Source organism: Anopheles cruzii, chromosome 3, assembly GCF_943734635.1.
Source record: "Anopheles cruzii chromosome 3, idAnoCruzAS_RS32_06, whole genome shotgun sequence".
Lineage (NCBI taxonomy): Eukaryota > Metazoa > Arthropoda > Insecta > Diptera > Culicidae > Anopheles > Anopheles cruzii.
Window position 1 is genome coordinate 71,693,922 of NC_069145.1, and position 22,938 is coordinate 71,716,859.

General features: G+C 52.5%; 1 protein-coding gene across 1 annotated transcript; it reads left to right on the forward strand.

Annotated features, from left to right (window-relative positions):
• Positions 1-3,708: 3,708 nt before the first annotated feature.
• On the forward strand, positions 3,709-17,748 carry LOC128272253 (rho GTPase-activating protein conundrum). Its single transcript, XM_053010028.1, has 9 exons — positions 3,709-3,968; positions 13,893-13,960; positions 15,004-15,469; positions 15,547-15,634; positions 15,703-16,297; positions 16,354-16,531; positions 16,611-16,794; positions 16,861-17,020; positions 17,088-17,748. The coding sequence occupies exons 1-9, from the start codon at positions 3,755-3,757 to the stop codon at positions 17,211-17,213; spliced, it is 2,079 nt and encodes a 692-aa protein (XP_052865988.1). The 5' UTR covers positions 3,709-3,754; the 3' UTR covers positions 17,214-17,748.
• Positions 17,749-22,938: the final 5,190 nt, after the last annotated feature.

Sequence of the window (22,938 nt, forward strand, 5' to 3'; positions counted from 1 at the left end):
GCGCTAACCACAACTGCGTCGCCGGAAAGCGGTGTCCCGCATGATGGTTGGCCGCGGTTTCCGGTCCGCAGTCAGCGTCCCGGGCACCCGCAGATTGACTGGCGTGTCGGGCCTATTGGAAACCGGAATCCGAACTGCACCATTAGGCGGTGACGGCGTGGTGACCAACTGCGCCATCGGGTGCACCGTTAAAGTTGCACCTCGACACGGGTCGGGTCGGGCCTTCCATATCACTCCTTCCTGAGCGCTGACCACTCGGCGGTGGTTTAGAAAATGCATAATCTCTCCATCCAGCCACCAGCCAGTACCTCCAGCTGGTGTTTACCCCGTTGTGGTTTCGAAAGGAACCCATATGAAGCCAGAGGCCGAATGTAACCCCAGCGTCCAACGGTAGCCAATAGCCGAGTTGTGATGGTGGTGGAGTGTCCTCGCCGCGGGGCAAGTTAGGTTAATGGCATCTTTTGCTACCGATGTCTCTGTGAAGGAGCCGGACAGAGTTCGTATTTACTCATCGAAAGAACCGTTTCGATGTTTGATTTTAGTAATATGCCAAAGGAAACTGCAGCGAATTCCGAACTACAGGGTGCGTAATCATGACAGGACCTATTGAAATGTAAAATAACTCCACAACTTTTTCAGTCAATTTTGACAAATGAACAAGATTTATTTAGAGTATAGAATGCCATTATTTGACAATTTACTCAAAATACAAAATCGATCAAATGACGGGCTTCATTAGACACACAAAAGCGGCCCTTTTTTGGGCATTTTTCATCGTATTTGACAACATTTCGAGCTTAATAACAGCAATTTCCGGTGTGATTTTAGCTTTCAGTTCTGCAATGGTCTTCGGTTGGCTGGCATACAACGTACTTTTCGTATAGAAGTCAGAAGAAATTCGGCAACAATAAGCGCCACAAATTCAGCCCTCTGTTTCGACGTAAATCGATCTATGAATAAAACGGCATAGACGAACGATTCAGAATCTGGCTGATTTTCCAACATCGACTGAAAAATAGCGGAGTTAATTAATATTTCAATAGGTCTTGTCATGATTAAGCACTCTCTAAATAGAGGATCACTTGGAACTCTTTGGACAAAGTTTGACAGTCGTAACTCTGACAGTAACGCATAAACACCAAGCAATGAGGAGCTTCCACCACCCTTAGCCTTAGCTAATAAAGGTCTATTGTTTCTATCGAAAAAGGTCGCAAAGTGCAGCAGCATCCTTCGTGTGCCCCTCTCAGCAACACCTTTGACGGATATCCGTTACATTGTGGAGACTTTATCGCACTTAACGCGCCACACCCGGACCTTAATGAGCCCGGCGGCGGTACCTTGGCACCCCATTAGTGGCTCGTCCCTCGTCGTAGCGGTATTTAATGATACACGGATCGAACGGAGCCGCTGCTTCGTCTGCTTCTCGGCGCACTCAATTATGCCGCCGTTCAATCAAACGCAATGATCGGCAACACACTCCGGTGCACCACCGAAATGCGGGTTAATGCGTTATTTATCGTCGAACCGTGATTGTCATCGTGAGAATGGCACTTGCCTTGGAGTGTGTTGTTGTTGTTCTGCGAACGGGGTCCGAATGGGTTTGATTGATACACAGCGAGGATTTAATGAAAAAAACCGTCAGATCCAGCAAAGTTCCGTTTGCAGGTGACTGAAACCCCAAGTGCACGCGATCGACCGATCGATAAGTGTAAAGGATAAGCGTATGTAAGACGCATGCGACATGGGAATTAAAGTGCGCGCCTGGTGGCCATTGTTGGCCGACCTTAACCTGACCTGAGGGAGGGTGATTAATTGAAATTTTCCTCCGTCAAACCGGGTCCCGTTCCGGGTTGCGGCGACTGCGGGACATAAAGGAAGACACCGCCGTCTTGTGGTGATCGGCACCGAGCGCACTGAGAGCCCGATCCTGATCCCGCGGGCGCAATGTATGCGCGGCCATTGTTGGGGCGAAGCGATTGCGAAGTGTTTTATTTTTCATCGACCAACGCCATCAGCGCAAATGCTTGCCTCGCTACGACGAGGCCCGCCCGAGATGCCGTCTGTCAGCGGTAATCGGACATCGAGAGGCGCACGTTGTTGAAGCCACGACTGAAGTGGTATTTTTGTTCTACTCGATCGACTCAAAACGATCCCTTTCGTGTGATCTCCAGTGCTTTGCTGCTCAAGAAACTCTCAAGAAGTTGGAGTGTGTTGTTATCAAAGTCGATTACAATTTACTTCCATTTCCTCTTACGAGAGTTTTTTTTTAACAATTTTACACGATTGCGGTTTATTTTTGCTAAAGTTGAGATTAACAGAATTCCCGACCGGCGACCGAACCGGGGCGCGTCGTAAAGAAGAACCGACTGACACCAGCGTGACGTCCAGCGTGCTCTTGAGAGGACACCTTGCCGTCGGGCTCGGGACCGCCCGCCCGCCCGCGGACTAATGCTGATGGTTTTGGAACGAGTAAATTATGTAATTACAACCCGTAGCTTCTCCAGCTCTCGGGCCTGACGGCCGAAGCGAAGCGAAAGGATGTGTGGGCTCCGACTGACTTTGACCACTCCCGGGGCAGTTTTGGGGAATCACCGCAAGCCGAGTGCCTTTGCGGTGATGTTCGCATGAAGTTTAATCACATGGTCACGACAGAAGCGACGACGACGACGACGAAAAGCAGATTCAGTCCCGTAGATAATTATCGCTGCCGCGCCTTAAGGGTGGTGCGAAGTTTGGTGGGCTCGTGTCTAGAATGCCGGCACATCCCTAAAAGTCCCGGGCGACCGTCTGGCAAAGCGCAATGATTAATGATCCGGCCGCCGGGGTGGACCGGAGCGCTAACGTGCCACACGTTGTTCTATTCCCGTTCGCTCCCGGTTGCCATTAAATTTACAATTGTCATTTCGCTAGGAAGCCGAGAGGGGAGAGCAAAGAGTTATTAGCCTCCGGCCGAAAAATGGGGCCCACACAGGGCCTCCGAGTTCTGCCGCTCGGTGTGAGTAATTAAACGTCGTGGAACCGAACCGATGGAGATGTGAAAAACCATTAAACAGAATCTTACATTTTTTCGCGGCTCAGCCCTTCAAAAATAGTGACGCAATACGGCCGAGCATTAATTATGCTGGGGCCATTTCCTGTCGGCGGTGGTCCGACGTAATTCCTCTCCATTTCCCCGAACAATAAAACACCCGAAAAGCGCGCGCGCACCCATTACGCAATAGAAGATCGCACAAATAACCTTTTTTTGTTGTTGTTTGTGGCTCGTTGGAAAATAAGTCTTAAGCGGCGCCGCGTGTCTTTCTCTAACTCAACTTATCAATCTTCTCTTCTCGTTCACAGATTAAAAACATTTCCCTCTCGCGGGGCACCCCCAGGCCGAACCGATTCCCTTCCGGGTGCCGTCAGCGGCAGTAGCAATTAGGCCGAGCGCGCGCGCGATACAACCATTTCCGACAAATCACCCGAGCCCCCCGAGAAAGCCCGGCAGGCCGCCGGTGAACGGTAGCAAATCATTTTCCATCGGCTCCGCGGTACGACAGTTTGACCGGAACCGGAAGTGAGTGGAAACAGCGGGTGCCCGGTGCGCCAGGTATTACGAAATATCGGTCGACCCTCAACGGCTTCTCGCGACCCGACGCGCGTCTCACAGAATGCGCCAGCCAGTGCTAGCGAGCGATAGCCCGTAGGACGTGTTGCCGGAGTGTTAAGTTCCGTGCCGAGTTACGAAGCCGAAAGAGTTCGACCGCGCACCAGAATGCTGTCCCGAGGTGGTGGATTGCCGACGCCATCGGCGACGGTAACGGCCACAATCAGCAACAACATCAGTAGCAGTAGTAGCAGCAGCAGTAGCAGCAGCAGCAGTAGCAGCAGCAGCAGTGGCCAGAAAGAGCCACTGGTTGACGATCTGGACGAGTATCTGTCGGAGTACAAGTTGCAGTCTCCGATCGAACCCATCGCCCACTATGCCGGTAAGTAGAGTGTCGAGTGCTAGTTCCTCTATCGTTCGATGCACCAAAGTCCGTCCACTCGACCCATTATCGCAACGAACTCGGTGTGTGTGCATTTCCGCACTTCAGGAAATAGTAATAAACGGTGGCCAATCTGGTTGCCCGTGCATCGGTTTGGTTGATTAATCTGAATCGGAACTAGCAGTCGTTGGGCCTTTGTAAATGACAACTTAGCGAAGGTTAGCCAGGATTGTTAACCAGGTTCCGATAACCCTTATCGGGGGACAGCAGCTTGCGGATTGGTTTCGCGCAAATACGATTGTTGGTGTGAAAAGTGGCACCCCCTTGGCAGATAAGCACTCCATAATTGAGGGTAGGGTTTTTTTCCTTCCCATTTCCGGTGCGTGTGAGGACCTTGAAAAACCCGTAATTAGCTGGCGAACTTTAAAGCGGTTCCACTTTAAACGCGCTATCGATTACGAACCGGCAATTTCATTCCGAAGCCTAAAAATATGTCAATCAAAGAGGCCTGCGCTCATCGTTGGCCTTCGGCGGATTTATGTGCGAATCGTCCCCCCGGGGGGAGCTGTTGTAACCGCGGCTCATTGTTAGGAAAGCATCTCATTTCAAGGCCCGCAATGAGAGCTGCAATATTGGCACTGCGAAAGGCGCAATTGCATAATGGGGCCGCACGCTGCATTCCGTTCGGATTGGTCAGTCACGGGCCAGTAGCGGAACCGGGATTTATATAAATCACACTGCAATCGGGCCGATCGGCACACGTGCTACTCGCCGTATATGCGGATGTAACTGCAGCGCATGCTCGAGACCCCGTCAACCATCCGCGTTCCGGTCGACCGGCTGGCCCCGGGTTCCGCTTCCCTAATAAGCGACCCATTTTGCTCCCGTGAAAGAGAGTTGGTTGCCGGCGGTGGCCACGAACCCAGCTAAACTGCCATTAGTCGCAAACGAGCGCGAAAGGGTACCGGGGTACCAATTTCACGGTCCGTCTCGTGAAAGTGACGCACTTATGAGCGGCTTTTTCCCCGCGGTTCTTGCATTTTGTGAAAATAGAATAAACAAACAATTTATGGTAACGCGCAGCCATTTTCGAATCGGCCGGGCGATGGGGCGAGATCGGCAAATGACCACCCGGGCTGGCCACTTGGCAATGAGATTGTCATTACCGTGAAGGGTCGGCTCTATGATTTACCGACCGACCGGCCGGTGGATGCCGCAATCCATTTCTTAATGAACGAATCAATTTCACTTGCGAGTTGAAATTGATACGCGCGCGCGGAGACAATTACCCGTCGCGGCAGCAATGGCCATCGCGAGGACCAATTTCAAGGGGCCCCGCTGCACCGCTGCGCTGAAGGAAGCTAATAAAATATTGAAGTACCTACGTGATTACCGGCGTATGATGAAATGCGGCGTCTTAGTGGCCACCGGGCCGCAACCGCAAATGGTTTTCCAATTCCGTGTGATTGCACACCACGATCGACGACCGGCTGGCCCGAGCTATTTTCACTTTTATGAGCGCCACATTTTCGTAGACAAGTGGCGGCGCGATTGACCATTTACAAACCGAGTGCTTTAGAAGGGACTTCCAGCCCCCGAGAACAAACGGGGGACCGCGAATAAAAGTGTACCTCTACCGCGTAGCCACGATTACTGATTCCGAATCCGAAAGTTGAATGACATTACCACTGCGGGAGACCGAAAAGGATAAAATATGGTCGGTGCCTCGGGCAGCAGGTTCTATAGTAGCTTCGGCTCTCCGGCCTTCAACGGCTCAAGATCAGGCTCACGTAAGTGGCGCGCGCCATTTGGCCACCTACCACCCAGACCATAGAGCCCGGAATATTATGATGAGCGTGTGAACGCTTGATCGCACGTTCGAGAGCCTTCACACAGCTTCACACCGTCGCTGAGGATCCTCTTCTCGATGATGGTGATTGAACGAGGTCATAGCCACCGGGCAGTAGCCGGGCGTACCTGTTGCTGCTCGATCGATGCCGGTGGCATCGCCCTCCGTCCGATCGAACCGTCCGACGGGCCTGTGAGCCTTTTGAGGTTAAATTTGTATTCATCTTCGTGATTACATCATCGCCGCCATCGCCTACCCGCTGGGTGGCCAGCCATCGTCACCATCGTCACCCCATCGTTGTCCTTTGAGGCATCGGCACTGGTAAGTCGACGCGAGACACGGGCAAATATTAAGTCTAGGCGGCCTCGCCGGGCGGTGGTGTGTGATGCAACACTCGCTGGCCACTGACTCGAGCTCGATCGAGCTGCTTCTGGTAGGAGGTGACCGGTATCCACGAATCGGGGGTCCGTTGGCGTCGGAAGAAAGAAACCCTTCGATCGGATGCTGTGCGCGTCGTCGACACAATTATCGCACACATTTGTTGGGAGGCTCATCTTACGAATACGATCCGTGGGCCCGTGTGCTCTGCTCACGAGCCACGAGCCAAAGTATCGGTTACTACTAATCGCTTGCTAATTTGAACGAACGAACCGCCCAAACCCCACGGTCGGCCCCGTTCACCCGTAATGACACGCTTCGTTGACCGGCGGCGACGTTTTCTGGTGGAACAATGTGCCAGACGGAGCCTTCCTGCCTCCCCCCGCTAGTCGCCACCTTCGAAGGCCTTCGACGGTTTCCGATTCCGACCTGACGCGAAAGTGATCGCGCGTCGTCAAACATCGATCGGGGCCGGCCGGCGCAAGACCGACAAGAAAAGGACCGATTGCTGGGTGTTCTGCTTGGCTGCGATCGCGCCCCGCGCGAATGCAGCGAGACGCTTACAAAATACGCTCTAACCGTCCGTGCCTACATCCGATCGATTGTTCTCGTGTCCCCCTCGGGGGGCTCAACCGAGAAGATGTGCAAAAAAGGTGGCCCGACACAGGAACACACCACGGGGGGTTCGATAATTAAACGCAAGTACATGTGTTTGTTCATTAGCATCGGCGTCGGCGGCGGCGGTGTGCAGCGGACGGTGACGGAGAATCTTTCGACAAACGGACGGAGCGCAAAAGTGAAGCAACCCTTCCATCGATCGGGGGTGATCGGTCTGCAATTTGGTGTGTGTTGCATTGTTTTTATCGGGGATCGAGGTTCGTCGCTTCGCCCATCGTTGCAGTCTTTCGTTTCGTCTTCAGCGAGAAGTATTCTTCAGTTCGCCGTTCGGTGCTTATTAATTGTTACGCAAGCAATTGGCGTCCGTGGTGGCCACGCACACACACACACGTGTGCCGTGGGTGCGTCCACCGCACAATCGATCCTCGGACCGTTTGTAGATGAGTTTTTCGTTGATCACAGTCCGCCGTTGAGTTGCCGTTGATTCCGCTGTGCGAAGGAAGGAATAAAACGGCCACCAGCAATTGGTGGGTCTGTTCCGCGCGAATTTTCGCGGGATGCTTGATTGACACGCCACGAGACACGAAGGGCCCCGAAAAGCGATGGCGGCCGGCGGCGGATGTTATTACGGGACGGGCCAGCAGCGGTCCGCGAGACTGTTCGTGAATTATGGATTGCGTAAGAGATAGTTTCGCGCACGATGCCGAAAACGGCCAATCCCACCGACGTGGCGGCTTGTGCTTTTTTTCTGGCAGAAATTCAATCGATTACAGTCCGGGTCCCGCCGGCGAAGGTTGATGATTGCTTTTCAGCGCACCGAAAAAAGTGAACCAAAAGGTGACGCGGGGTGACGGCGTGTACAATCACCGCCGACGACGTCGAAGGCGCAGTGTAATATGAGTTCTTGACGAATTGAGCGCCGTTTTTAGTGAGGCCACAAGCCATCACTACGGTGAGACGCAACTTGAGCACTTAACAAGCGCTCGCTCCCTTATTTGGCGTCGCATCCTACGTGCCCCGGCCCCGGCTTGGTATGGGCCGGCATACGGCCCGGTTTATGACCCAGCCCGGGAAGGTTTATGTGGTTGGTTTTTAATAAATTCTAATTCTTATGCTTTCGCGCCGGGCCGCGGCCATAGGGACGTGACCGTGTTGCATAACTGGCACTGGCGGGTCATGCTTCACGTAACAGTAGACGACATAACACCGCGTTGTACGTGCGTAATCGGGACGTCTCGGCGGATTCGCAAATCTAACACCAGCAATCTCTGAAAGTTCGATCATTCGTAGAAGACACCGTTTTAAGGCCGAAGCGTTCGTTCTGAGCTCTGAGCGCGGCTCAAGAATATTAATGGCCACCATCGGTTTACTGGGAACAGTGCTCCCGATGTCCCAGAATAATTGCGCACCGGTCCATTAAAATTAGCCGCGGAAGCAAATTGCTCCATTAACATAAGATAATGTTGCCTGTCGGCTGTCCAGGCGACCGGATAACAGACATCTGGCAATTGATTAGGGAAGCCGCGGACATTTTCCTGCGATTCGGGGTGAAAAGTGACCGGCAAAAGGAAAGTGTATCTCGTCCGTGACCTGAAGGAACCGCTTCGGGCGAGCGCTTCACTTCATCATTGTCACTTCGGCCAACCAATCCAGCCTACCATAAACCGCGCGCCATCGGGGTTCGCCAATGGCCCAGCACAAAACGATAAAGCGGCACATTTCTGTCGCCGTTTGCACAAAATGGGCACGCATGGCGCGGCCGAGGTTCGAATTTTATGCTACACGCCGCGTGATTACCCAGACCATCCTGGGCTAATGGGACACGTCACCGAACTGCCGCCGCCGCCATCGGTTGTGCTGCAGCCCGAATGCAGTGCGCGTCCGTTCGGGTTACATTGTAACATCGCCGGCCAACGCCAAGTCCAACGACCAGAACGCTTAGGCAGCTTAGGCTTCGCACGGACAATAAGATATATTTTCCCCGAACCCTGCTCTCTCGGTACTCTCCGTATCTGCTCGGTACGTGGCCCGAACCATAAACATGCCACAGTCGCCAGCGGTTCAATAAGCGATCGAACGAGGAGCGGGGACCGAGGAGAGCCCGGGTACCGTCGCAGCGGCGTTTTGTTTCGTTGCGCCCGAGTAGCATCGTTGGCTCGGTCCAAAACGGAAAAGCGAAAGTCACAGTCCACAGAGTGGCCCCCTCCGGAATGTCCACCGCCCAACAGCGGGACCGCGGGCAACACTTTGTAATACTTTGCGTATGGCGATCGATTTATGGTACCGACCGACCGAGGCCAACCCTTGTACCCGAAATTTGCCCAACAATCAATGGCCGATAACTTTGCGGTCGGTGTGTTTTATTCACAGACGATGGCCCATTTGCGATCCGGGCTCGCGCGGGTCCCAAATTGCCATTATTGGAAAACCCATTACAAGCCGAGCCGGTGCCTGCCTTTACGTTAATTTGTTTCGTTTAATTGGACACTTCGTTAGTTTGCAAATGCCATCGCCACGTACAGGCTCACGGAACTCAGAGGTATCGCGGCCATGGGGGACACAAACACATTACGTCCCGGTGTCCTGTGGTCCGCTGCTGACCTGCCGCTCTCGTAATGAAGCAGTTGTCATAATTTTTGTGACCAACGGGGCAATAATTAGCATTCGGATCGAATTGTCCGAATGCGACCCGTGGGGAACCCGCTTAAGGGTCTTGGCTCAGTACCATTATCAGATTTGCGCCAGGCGACCAGGCGTCGTCCTGATGTGCCGCTTCCAAATGACCCATATCATTAGCAGCAACGCGGATGGCAGCGGCATCGCGGAATCGCGGCTTACGTGATCCTCACGATCGCTCCTCGGTTCGAGGTGAACTGCTCCTCCGCCGCTATCTGCTTCGGAACACAAAAAATGGCCACATCCGAAGGAGGAGCAATCCACAGCAGAAGGTCGCGGTGGCGTTGTGTGTGGCGGCGAACGGTTGACACAGATTCAACGATCGTGTGTCTGTGGTGTAATTATTTATTTGTCGGCTCGGATTGTTGACTTACTGATGAGCTGGGTACTCGGAATCCATTGCACCAACCAGCGCCGTCCAGACAACCGTCGAGATGACGGAGCTAGCAATCGATCGATGCAATCGACGTGTGATGATCTTCGAGACCACCACGCTCGCGCCAAGAATTTTGAGGCTCCCGGTTATTTTTTTTTGCGCCTTCGAGGCCAAGGAACGGATGACCTTGTCAAGGTTTTCCTTTATTATTTTGGTGTCCGCCAATTGCGTCCACGCCGCCACCACGTCTCTGATTAAGGTCGAGGTGAACGGCGTGGCTAAGGCGGCCGCCGGGGTACACGAAGCTCTCGCCCAAAGCTCGCTCTTTGGCGCGGCTCATTTGGCTACGGCCGTCTACCGCCTACTATGTTATAATTCTTGTCCGTAAGTGGGTTCTGTCTTTCTTCGGCTTCGCGTTAACCCTTGACGGAGCAGTCATGCTGGTCATACTGGTGGACATGCCAAGTGTCGTTAATTTTTAAGGACTTTTGGCCTTCTTGCTAAGATCGCTCGATGCACTTGCACGATGTATGGGGTTTCCGAGCCCCAAATACGACCACCGAGATGGAAATAAGCTTAAATAAAATGAGCTTTTCGAATTTGGTACATTTTGAGTTATATACTCACCACTTTTGAAATAAGGTTTTAATATTTCCAAATTTTCTGCAAGCGTGTAGCGTCTCGTCTCTTAATTGTAAAGTTTTTACTAAATATTTACTATTTCCCGAACGACGTTTGACGTTTTAAAAGTAATGTAAACGGAAGTTTAAAATCCAAGAACTAGATGCCACACCTTATAATAAACTCACTCTACCTTCCTAAAAAATAATTCAACAATTTAGTGTAATTGTATGGTTTTATTCAGATTTATTAGAGCCATTTTTTGAGACGCAGAACGTTATATTGAAAAAAACACGAAAAATAATTCCAATATTCACTAAAATTGGGTCACTAGTGTCTTTGGCCATGTGTCCCACTGGAAAATCTTGAAAATCAAAAATCCTTTCAATAGGGCGACCCAACATCAGCATTATTAACATTGCCATTATTATTGTGCAAACGATTGTGCATTGAAAGGATAAAAAAAGATCGACTGAGCGATCGCCCACCGATCGGCAACAGCTACACTCCAGAATCGGCACACCGTCGACGGCCCGATCCCCACAGCCCCAGACCCACATCTAATTATACCAAATTGCAGACACACTTCTTGATTCCGTACGCGGGCGCTCAGGGTGAGTAAAAAAGGCCCACCACCGAATTCGAGCCGCCGTGAAAACTGAAGCCAATGCTCGCGGGTGTTGGGCTCCTTCCTATGGAGGCGTGTTTGGGGGCGATCGATTTCAAATCAAGATCAAGATGCAATTGCCGTTGCTGGCCACGTACGGGGCAAGACGACGACGGCATCGGTGGAAAGTATCGGCGGCCCTGATGCGATCGCGATGGCAGCGCGTTCCGGGCTACGCATTTCGACGCATGCAAATCGACTTCGACTCCGCACACCCACCCCGTGGCCACCTTTCGTGAGCCGCGTGTTGCTGTTATTCGCTCCGCTTTGGGTGCTCGGGCCCCGAAAATGGACACCCATCGGCCGTCCGCGGTTTGATTAGTCGAATTGAACATTAAACACTCCTCACCCTCGTACCCTCCTCATGCTCCTGGGCATCGTGAAACCGTGAAAAGATGATCCGGAGGCCGCATATTCGGAAGTGGACCAGCGCTTGGGTCACATAACAGTAACGACCGCGGCGAACGCACGAGGCAGGTGCTCTCTCCTCTCGCAAGGGTTTTCGGGTGGCTCCCACGAGTTTCCCCCGTGGCCGGTATGGAAAGTGGAATTGTGCAAAAAGCGTGCTACACTCGGCTCGGTTCCCCGTGGCCGACTGCCCCGTTACTCGGCAATATGGCAATATTTGGGGATTATTTACACTTTTTGGAGCACACCATTCGGCATTAGCCCATTACTACGTTCCCATCCCGAATTCGATCGGGATCCCGGATGGCGAGTGACGCGAACGTTGAAGGTGAAAGCACACCACGCACAGAGCAAATATTTGGCCACGATAAACCGTTTGAAAGCATAATTATTTTCTCCCAAAACGGCCACATTCGCGTTCGGGTCTTTAAACCCATCAACCGGGAGCGGGTTTTGGGTCCAAAGTGCCACTAATCCCGCAAAGGGTGTTTTCCCAGGCACCCGAGCGGTCGGAAAAATCATCAGTCAAAAGAGTCCCGGACGCCCCTTTCCCATGCTGTGCGACACACGTGGTGGTACGCGCCCATCTCGGTTGCGCTATTAATTAGCAATGAAATTGAATCGCGCAGCGCATTAAACCAACCGTAAACCCCCCCGCGGGGGTCGGGTAAATGGCGGGTGGCTTGTTTATGAGTACGCGAGTATGCCGGGAAAATGCCGAAGAAAGGGCCCACCGGTTGCGTGTGCCCGCGCAGGGTTGGATAAGCGGAAACAAAATTCGTTCGTTCGCAAGCATAGATCATCATTCATTCCGCCGACGCCGCCGCGTTTTGTGAGACGAGAAATTCCAATTCCACGAAGCAAAAGGGACACCGCTAATGAGTTGCACCGCTTTGCGATTCCTTTCCGTGTGTGTTTGTGGGTTACTGGCCCGGTCGGCGCCAGCTACCCTTGAGATATGTGAATCGTGTCACGTCACGGTTTTATGTCTTTCTGACGCACATTCGCCTCTAACTGTCTAGTTCACAGGAGTTAAACATTTTAATGGGTCGCTAAGATCACAATACGATCAATAATCTAATGTGTAGAAAGCTCGATAGCGTGTAGTGACTCTGTGCGGTCATCGCCACCGTCCAACACCCGACTACGCCCCACATACATCCGATGCAACACCGCACGAAGGGGCCCTCAATTTGTAGTACTCCAGTTTGTTTACCAAACTGTTAAGCCCTATCGCAGCCCCCACCCGGCCCGTGTGGCATAATAAAGGCGAGCATAAAGCGAGACAGCGAACCCGATACCGACCGCACCGTTGCGGCGCCCTCGGAGCGCCAACCCGACCAACCAACGCTTGTCTTTTGGGTAAACAAACCTTGCCGTCAACACCTTTTTCTTACATCATGTGTCCATGTGTTTGGTTGCACTTTTTGTCCGAGTTTTACCGAGTGCCGAGTCGTGGGTTGATAGAGGAACATCTTGAACACCGGGCGGACCTTCAACCGGGTTTGTGGCCGCCGGGCCGCGGGTGCTGGTGTTTGCGAAAAAACAGGCTACTTTCATTGCGCCGCAACCTACAGGCCGACCTAAGGTTACGGACCGGGGCCGGCGTGTCGGAGTGGGTGTCTCGAGGACTGGTGACATTTTTGGACCGAGACCCTTGAGTCCGAACGGAGAGGCGCGTTGGTGCGTGGTACATTACTTTTTCGCTGCCCAGAGCATGTCCCCGAGCGCGAGAAGTGTAAACAGGAAGCTTATAAACCTGCCTCTGAGGCACATCCATCAGTCCCGGATCGGCGGTCTCTCTCGCGGATCTGCCGCGCTCCGTTGACTAATGGCTGACTTCCGTGTTCCGTGCGCGCGCGCGGACTGCAGTTAATTGCAGTTGGGTGGATGGCGGGCGGGTGGTGTTTGCACTTCATTTGCCCCGTGGCCAGAGCGAACCGGTGAACAAAGCGGAACAGAGTCCGCGGAGGGATCAAAGTTGAGTCAGGCCCACAAGACCCTTCGGTCTGTCCGCGGACACAAAGGTACGAAAATTAACACCCATCCGTTACTCCGAGTGGCGATCCGATGCGGCCGTCCGGCCGGTAAAAGTGGCACACGGAAGTGGCGTGCGTAAAAGGATCCGATCTGGCGCGCGGCAAAATGAAAAATGTTCGTTTCCAATCATTAACCTCCACACCAAACCACACGCAAGGTCAGCGGCGCAGCATAATTGCTGTGATTGCGTTTGCGGCCGTTTTCATAAAGTGTTTCGCTCGATTCCGCCCGATCGTACTGGAGATCCGCTGTTGCAATAACTCTCGTTTTTCTTCTTTCTTCCTTCCACAGACGGAGAGCTGGAGGCGGAATGGCTCAGCTCGGCCGGCTTCCCGCAGCTCACCAAAGCGTTCGAGGAGGTAAGCCATCGATGATCCTCGAGTTGAAACTGTCCCCCTCCGGGTTAGGCGGATGAATGCTAGGTCTCTGACCGACCATCGATAGGGACGATAGTAAGAAGGGGCATGTTTGAAAGTCAAAACGTAATCGAGGATGCAGAATTTTGAGTGCAAGAACTTCCATCAAATTCAAATTCCCAACACAGAGCTACACAAAAAAGTGATCGAAACACAGTTTAGAAGCTAACGACAGGGGCCTCCACGATCGCAGATTATTGAATCATCTTCCGGCTCAATCATCCCCACCAAGGAGATGCGAACCACGATGCATGGCGGCAAACAAGTGTCCAAAATTGATTGATTATATTGGCCGAAGACGTCGGCATCGCGATTCTGGGCGTCCACCTTGCTTCGAGGGCCAATAAATCGGTCTGCTGGTGGAGGTGATGGTGGTGAAGGAACTGTTTAATTTCCTGCTGTTCGCCGGACCCACGAAAAACATTAGACCCCTCCTGTGATTTGTTTGCCGTTTTTGACAGACTCTTATTAAATGCCGCAGCAGTTAGGCTGGTGGCCGCGGTTCCGAGACGTTTGCTCAGGTGCCTCTGCAGGCTGCGCGGGCAGCAAAGCAAACACCCGGCAAATTATTGATGTTCCCTCAGTCGGGCGCTTGGAACCTCCGCCAACCGAGTATCGGATGCTTCGGGATCGCTCTTCGCGAATCCTCCATTCGCAAGAGGATTAGCGTGTGGCCTACGTGTGCCCTTGAAGCCTGTGACGCAAAGGCGCCCGCGGCAAAGAAGGAGAGATCGAATGTTTAGATAATTAATTGTCCAGCACGCGAAGCAATTTATCGATGGCCACCGCCGAAGCCGAATTTTGCGAGCTGACATTGCCGGTGACCGGCGAATGCTAATTTGCAGCCACGCTCCTCGCGTTAAGCCGCTTTTTAGGTTATGTGTTCTCGATAATCACCGCCATCCGTCAGGCGTCGGGACCGGCGGGATCGCTCGTTAGGCGGGACGTTTAGAACTGTGCATTAATGATTGGCCCCATCTCTACAGGGTCGCGAACTGTCGACCACGGAACTGAGCCCGGTCATCGCGGGACTGTCCAGCGTTCACGCGGAAGCCGTCAAGCAGCGGGTGAAGGCCCTCAACCGTACCGTGCGGGGCCGGACGCGCAACCGGGGTGCGAAGAAGCCGGACATACGGGACGTGTTCCGGGATCTGGACTCATCGAGCACCGGTACCCGGTCGCGCAGTGCGACGCCGGACTCACTCGACTCGCTTCCGGGCGACGATGCGTGGAACGGCCCATCGACGGGCGCCAACCATCATCACGGTCATCACGGTCATCACCACCACATACCGAGCTTCGTGTCGGTGTTCGATGGCAACGGCGTCGTCGTGCGGCCAACGCCCGTCCGGGGCAAGCAAAATCTGCGTCGCACACCGAGCGCACCGCTCCGTGGCTCGGCGGAACTGTTCCGCGGGTCACACATCCGGTGCGATATCCCATTCCACAATGGTAAGCTACCGTAAAGGGGGAACAGAGGCCAGTGTGGAGGCCTGATAGTTAACCCCCCGTGTGTTGTCCACTTCCAGAGGGTATCGAGCTGCTGAACTTCCAAAGACTAGGTACGATCCACATCCCGCGGATCCGGTCCGGATCGGATCCGTCCTGCACGATCGGGTAAGTGGTGACCGCACCTTTCCATCGGCCTCTCCGGACCAGTAAGTAACTAACGCTCCATTCCGTAGACCCCACGCCGGCCAGCACATCTCGGGCACACGAAGCCACACGAACCTGTACGACGACGGTGGGCCAGCCGGTGCCGGGCGGCGCGATAACGACGACTCGGGCAACTCGTCCTCGGAGCAGAGCCCCCCGAGTTCACCGCCACGCACCAGTCTGCTCAGCTCGGTCGAAAACACACCGCTCCGCTCGTCGTCCTACGAGCCAGTCAGCTTCGAGAGTATGGTCAAGGCGACGGCCCCGTGCGCGGCCGACCAGTGGCATCGCCAATCGGCCGGGAACCGGGAGCCGAGCTGCGACATCGAGCTGATCACCGAAGGTGAACAGAAGCGCCTGCAGCCGCTGCTCTGGCTCGAGCTGGCGTCCCTGTTCGACAAGAACCACGTGTCGCTGGACAAGCGGAAACCGTTCAAGCGGAAGCGCAAAGAGGAAGGCCACGTGTTCGGGGTGTCGCTGAATGCACTCGTCCGCCGCGATCAGCAGGTGACGGGCGAGGACACAACGCTGGTGCCGCTGCTCCTGCAGGCCATCCTGGCCGAGCTGGGTGGCCGCGGCGTGCAGGAGGAAGGCATACTGCGCGTTCCGGGCCACAAGCAGAAGGTAGGCAGAAATTGCGTCCGTTGCTCCGGCCGATGCTGATACGATTCTCGTTTCAGACCGAAACTCTCTACCACGAGATCGAGCACAGTTTCTACGCGAAACCGGAGAAGATTCAACCACTGATCAGAAAGGCCGGTGTACACGATCTCAGCGCACTGTTGAAACGTTGGCTACGCGAGCTCCCACAACCACTGCTGGCCAATGATTTGGTGCACCTTTTCTACCAGACGAACGGTAACAACGCGGATGACCCTTCTGGTCCTTTGAGTGCATAACAGTGTCTTAATAATCGCATTTCCCCTGATCCCCGCAGTACTACCTCCGCACGACCAGTACAAAGCGCTGGCGGTGCTCTGTCAGCTGTTGCCGCACGAGAACCGCAACACGCTCCGCGAGCTGCTGAAGTTCTTCCGCCGGGTCGTCGAGCTGCAGGACCAGAACAAGATGTCGCAGCAGAACGTGGCCACCATCATCGCACCGTCCTTCTTTCCACCACGGTAAGGCGGGCAGCCAAAAGTCTCACACACATCTTTCTCTAACGCCCGTCTCCGGATCTCCCTTAGCTTCGTCCATCCACCGGACAAGAACGATATCGGGGCGCAGGTGCGGATGGCCGCCCAGTGCTGCCACCTTACGAACGTCCTGATCAGCATGGCGGACAGCCTTTGGCTGGTGCCGCAGCGTCTCATCGAGCAGGGCAAGATGACCAACAAGAACGGCCAGGTACGGTGTTGCGATCTGGATCCTCCCTCTAAGATCGTCAGCTAACGTTCCTCTTTCTCTCTCTCAGCCAAAACGTCAGCTTACTCGCAAAGCCAAAAACGGAAGTGGCAGCATCATTTCGATCAACCGAAGCGCCACCAGCGGGGGCGACTTCGTGTTCGACACCAACCACATCCATCGGCTAGTGATCTGATTGCCGACGGCCTGAACGAACCGACGAAACGATCGAACGATTGTCCGGATAGTGTCCTGTGCGGGACGCGAGCGGAATGTCCCGTGAACAGGTTTTACCACCACCAATGAGCTTTATCACCATTGTCAAACCAAGAAACTAGCGTACGCTAAGTGTGTGTGTACCCCTTACTTACTAGTGTGTAGTGTACGGATATTGCAGTCCGGAGGACACGGGCCGCTGCCGGTTAGCTCTGTCCTCTAGTAGTACTTTAGATTTTAAGTACATTCGCCTCTAACCATACCTCATTAGGCGATAGACGAACGAACGAACACGTTGAAGGGAGGATCCCCAGTCTTAGAGAATGTTTTGCGTGGCGGAAACATGACGGGTGACGCTCGGCGTCACGTTCTTCGTGGTGCTGCTCCTTTGCGTGTGCGTGCGCATTAAACCGGCTGGAGAAGTTATTATTAGAACAGCGAAAAGCGTTACTTCTTGTTTTGCTTCCGATTTCTGCTCCGCGGACTCCAAAATAGAACACTCACGACGACGATCACTGATGTGAGTGAGCACCAAATGCAGTCCAGCGTCAGTGTTCCGGTCTTTTGCGGCTTGCGGCTTTTTTCGGTGCCGCGCTATCCGAGAGATCACTTCACAAAGTCATAAACCGGCCGGCCGGCAGTTAAACCGTGGACCATGGGTCCGCGCGAGCGAGGAGCCTAGTACCAAAATAGATCCGGGTCCGATCGGAGGAGCACCAGGCAGTCTGGGTTGGAATCTGAAGGAGAAGCAGAACGCGTAAAGTTAGAGACCACCGCGTACTCAATGCTGATGATAGTCAATAGAAATATTTATTCTTCCATGTGCAAAACAGAAACGCGTTGAGTTGAGCGACGATTGTGTTACGGAAAACAGGTAATCTATTGGTTAAGAGATCGTGTGTGTGTGTGTGTGCGTGTAAGCGTGTCCTTGTGTGTGCCTAATGTATCATAGACAGCAATAAGCGTAAGCAATAATGATATGAGTGATGATAGAGTTTTCTGCAATAAAATCTGGTTTTTTGCTACAACTGCCTCGGTTCGTTTGCGTTATTTTAAAACGTTTTGCGTTGGGCGAGGAGTTACATTATAAACGGAAAAGCTTTCTATCTGAAGCTCCAACTGAAGCTTTCATCAGTATTGAAGTAACGCCGAGGTTCAAGCGTTTTCTCTCGCTTGAAGCGTTTTGTTGCCGAAGAAGTTGTGCTGGTCCACTAGAGACATGAAAGTAAATTTGAAATGCAAACCACCAAATTATTAGTCCTGGTACCTCGTGGTGAGCATTCCAAACCCTCTCATTCACGTCCGAGGTCTGACCGAATACCGAGTGTGTGTACTCCGAATGTTGAATTACATTCCTAAGCACCAGCCTACTTTCGTCCACGCCCCAAATAGTAGTTCATTGAATTCGTTCGCTCAAGTTCAAAGAAATCCGATGGCAACCGCATCACAGAATCCATTTCAATCCCGAATTTTAATTCATAAATTTTGCATCCTTCCGGAGCAGCAGCAGGATGTAAGCGACGCACCGCAACCAGAGAGCGATATTTTCGGTGTGAAACTTCCACTCCTCGACCGTGTCAGCTTTCGATTGGTGCGGTTTCGGTGCGATCCAACCCCAACGGGGACGGGATGAACGAATTATGGAACGTGACAAATAATGGAGCCAAATTTATTTGGCTGTCAAACGAACGAAAACTGCTGGAAGATCAAAAAATATCGCAAAGGACGACGACCGCACGGTAGCCGGATGGAAACACAGTTGCATGCACAAAATTAATTATCATTAATTGGAACGTCTCCTGGAACGAACGGGTCCGGATGGCTGAAGTCTTGACAGTCTTGACGGCCACTCACGGGGCTCGGGCCACGGCTGGGCGGATTGAAACTTTATCGCAACGCACCCAACCCAAATCGAAATTGGGCGGGTAAAAATGGAGTGCCATTTACAATTACATTGCAACTCGGCCACTACCGGAAACCGGTAGCACCTGGAAACAATGGCCTCAATTTTATTAAGGCGCCCAGTCCGTTGACGTACCCGTTGTGATTGGACCCCGTCTGCAGGCTGAGTCGGTCGTGCTACAAAACAATTAAATTTATTTCGTACCGTAAACGTGACGTGATCACAGCGCCGTTCCGTACGGAGCTCTATTGTCAGTGCAACAGGATCCGAAACGCTGGGTGCAGGATTGCATTAAACATCCGTCATTCCCTCCTGAAGGACGACGCCCAGAGGGCCGGCTTCTTTTGGGAAACAGTTTCCGAACCGAGCGCAAGGACTTTCAGCGGCCTTCGGACGGCTTGGAAGACGATTTTAACAACCCACCAAAGAGCTGACTCGAATGATTAAAAGATAATAAAGGGATTTGTTGGTCGGATGACGGCTCGGCAGTGATTGCTGGACTCCGGACACCCGGTGCCGGTTTCGGTGGCTAGGCAACTCGCCGACCGCCAAGGAGGAGGCCGGAGATTTCAAGTTTGAGATATAGGCAAATGTTACCGAGCTCATCTAAGCTCCGATTTCGAGTAAACATCGTGGAGGTTCCGCCCGCCAGGGAATACCAGCCCGCGTCGTCAAGGCAACCGTTTAGTGAACGGAAGGGAATGTTCCGTGCACAAATAACAACTTCTTGCGACGACGGAGCAAACGGACTTCCCGTAGACTTCCGTTTGCTTCCGCTCGCTCGGGGTACAATAAAAGTTTTCCCCGTTCGCCGTTGCCGGGACACTGGTTTTGGCGAAAGTTACACAATGTGCAAAGCCTTGCGATCATGCGGGTCACATGCATATGCAATGGCGCGTGTGAAGGGCTGTTGCTTCCGGAGGTGTTCCGTCCCGAGGTCCAATTACGATGAGCTGAGAACTCCAAGCTACGCAAGTTCAAGAGCCTAGTTCCGGTTGCAAATGTAACACACACACACACACACATTTGAAGGAGATAATCATAAAGTCATTCCCCCGGGGGGACCAGATATGCAACGAATTGCAGAGCGTCAGACACAGGACGTTCGGAGAATTGGTAACGATTTGCGGTTAGCGGTTGTGGTTGCACCCGACCGCCGGTCGAAACGACCGCAACTTTAAACTATTGACGAAAATAATTTTATTTATTCTCAAATTGAATTGGAAATTGATGATGACATGCGCGAGATAATAATTTACAAATAGACCCGAAAGCGATTATTGACTAAAGAAATGGTCACGATATGCGGTTTGGCATCGTGTAACTATGTTTGCATACTTTCAGACGTATATTCCGCAGGTGAAAGGCAAAACAAAAGTATGAACGAAAGGACTTTAAATTGCGTGGTTTTCCAATTACGCAGCTGGTTGAAAAGCCTAACTTATGAGGTTTGAGGCGTTGTTGCTGCAAGCGCCGTAAATCAACACCACGGACCCCCAACCAACAAACGGCCAGCCATAATAATCGTCGACACCAGACGCTTGGTGGGAATTGCTGAACGTTGTTCAATTAAATTCATACGAAAGCGTATTAATAATGTATTTCGCTCGCTCTCCATTTCAGCTGACCGCGTGCCGATTTGCATTCCCTGGCGCAAGTCCCCAGCAGGGACCCGCAGGATGTGCTCGTGTTTGTTATTGTTAGAAAATGGCGCCCGCGCCATGGGAAGGCGACAGACACGTGCGGCGAAATGGAAACGGTTTGATTCGTCGCTTTCGGCTGGAAGATAAATGGCACCGTGGGAGAGTTGGTGTTGTATTTTAATAAAGCATCGTAACTGATGAAAAAAAATGTTTCATGAACTCCATTATTTTTTGGACGCGCTACCAACGCTTATTTATATGCGTAGTTGACAATAAACTAGCAATTGTTTTGATAAATTTGGGCATCTGCCATTATATTCAAAACGTTTACTAGGCCAATAAATAATTATTGCCAACGCCATCGACACAAGAATTGTTCATAAAACAAGCTGACTCGCAGCTGCTCAGAAAAACGGAATGCATTTTCCCGTAAGCCCAGCTTATCGCAATCGATTCAATATGCAAAGTAAATAAAACCCGTCCGCGTGAGCCGTGGGCTAGACAATAAAAAGGAGAGAAAAACGTTTGTCCTGCATCCGGCAGACGCCATAGTCACCCTGCGGACATCCCCTGGACCTGGGTCGGCTGGGCCGGCTTACAATGCTGCCGCATGATGGTGCACCATGTTTAGCTGGCTGTTCCGATCCGTTGCACCTGCACCGACCACCGCCCCGGGGACGGGTAACATCGACAATACAATAAACAAACAAACCAACGCAACCACTCAAATCATGTCCCGGAATCCGGCGGGGATATGCCGAGATCATCGGGAGCTTGGGCGTGCAACATTTTCGCACTTCGACTTCGACTCGACCGGAGGCATGTCTGGGGCTGGTGTGAAAAGGCCCGTTACGAGCGGCGAACCCGAGGCGTCCCGAGTGAGGGGCCACTTGATTCGAACACCATTAACGATATCGTTCAGTGTTTACCACCTTTCAACATTCATAATATGAAAATGGGGCCGGTTCCGTGTGATCAGGTTGCTTGGTGAGGTTAAGGGTTTCAACGCCGGTAAAGGTCTTTCTCGGTGCTTGTTGTTTTTTTTTGTTCCACCACAACCTTTCGACATCCGAGAGAGAATAGGGTAAATATTTGCTGCTCGACTGAACTGAACTAGAAGACCAGCGGTGGGGCTAAAGGAGTTTCGATTTATTCACCGGAGCTCCACCACGTAATTGCGCTGCAGCCGAACAGAAAAAAGTACTTCAAAACCCCCATCGGTTGTAAATGCCCCAGCGCTTTTGAAATTGTTCACGACTTCAGCAAAACGGTTATTTTTAATACCTTTAATAATAACACAATCAAAGGGCAAATGCAGTTACCGTCCCTATAAGTTCGTGATGGGGCGCCATTTTTGCGTCAGATAAGGCCACCAGAAGAGACTAAAATTAGCCGCATATTAATTGAATAAATCAGAAGGGCTGAATTTAAAAACTAAACAATGAAGCAGACTGGTGATCGATTTTTCAACTACATAATTTCCCACCAAACGAGCGACCAATGCGAGACATTGTTCGTTTCACCAACACGAAGGACACAGTCCCGAAACACTGCCCTGTCCATGCACCATTAAACCGGAGCATCCCGTGCGAACGACACAGTTCCTTCCGGGAGCCCGGAACGCAATTTATCTATTGTTTCGCGCGACAGGTGAGTCCTGCGGCAGCCACCGAAGATGGTGAGGCGACTCGGGAAAATACGTTATATTTCGTGCGCCCGAAGGCAAAGATTTCCATTTCCGCGCCATTGCACTCGCAAAGGGGTGGCTTGGCAGAAAGCGCAATGCAGTCGCCTTTGCCGGTGGCTCCTGCAGTTTCCGGAACGCATCGCTCGGCAGTGCCATCCCTTGTAGCGGAGAGTGGAAAAAATCGTTCAAACAATTTGCATATCCGGGGCCAGCGTAGAGTTGCTGAAGAGAGAGCGATGGCGACAGAAAAAAAAAGAGCAGCACTCATGCAACCCAACACCCGGGCCCGGAACAATTGAGACGACAAGGTCCTTGCGATGGATCGTCCGGATGCTGGACCGGAAAGCGGGAGCTCATTTCCATTCTTGGCGGAGCTACTTAGTTGGGAAAAGTTAGCCCACGGCGCCCTGCACCCAGTGACAACAAATGAGTCGAAACCGGCGAACAAGTGCACATCGGTGACGGGGTACGG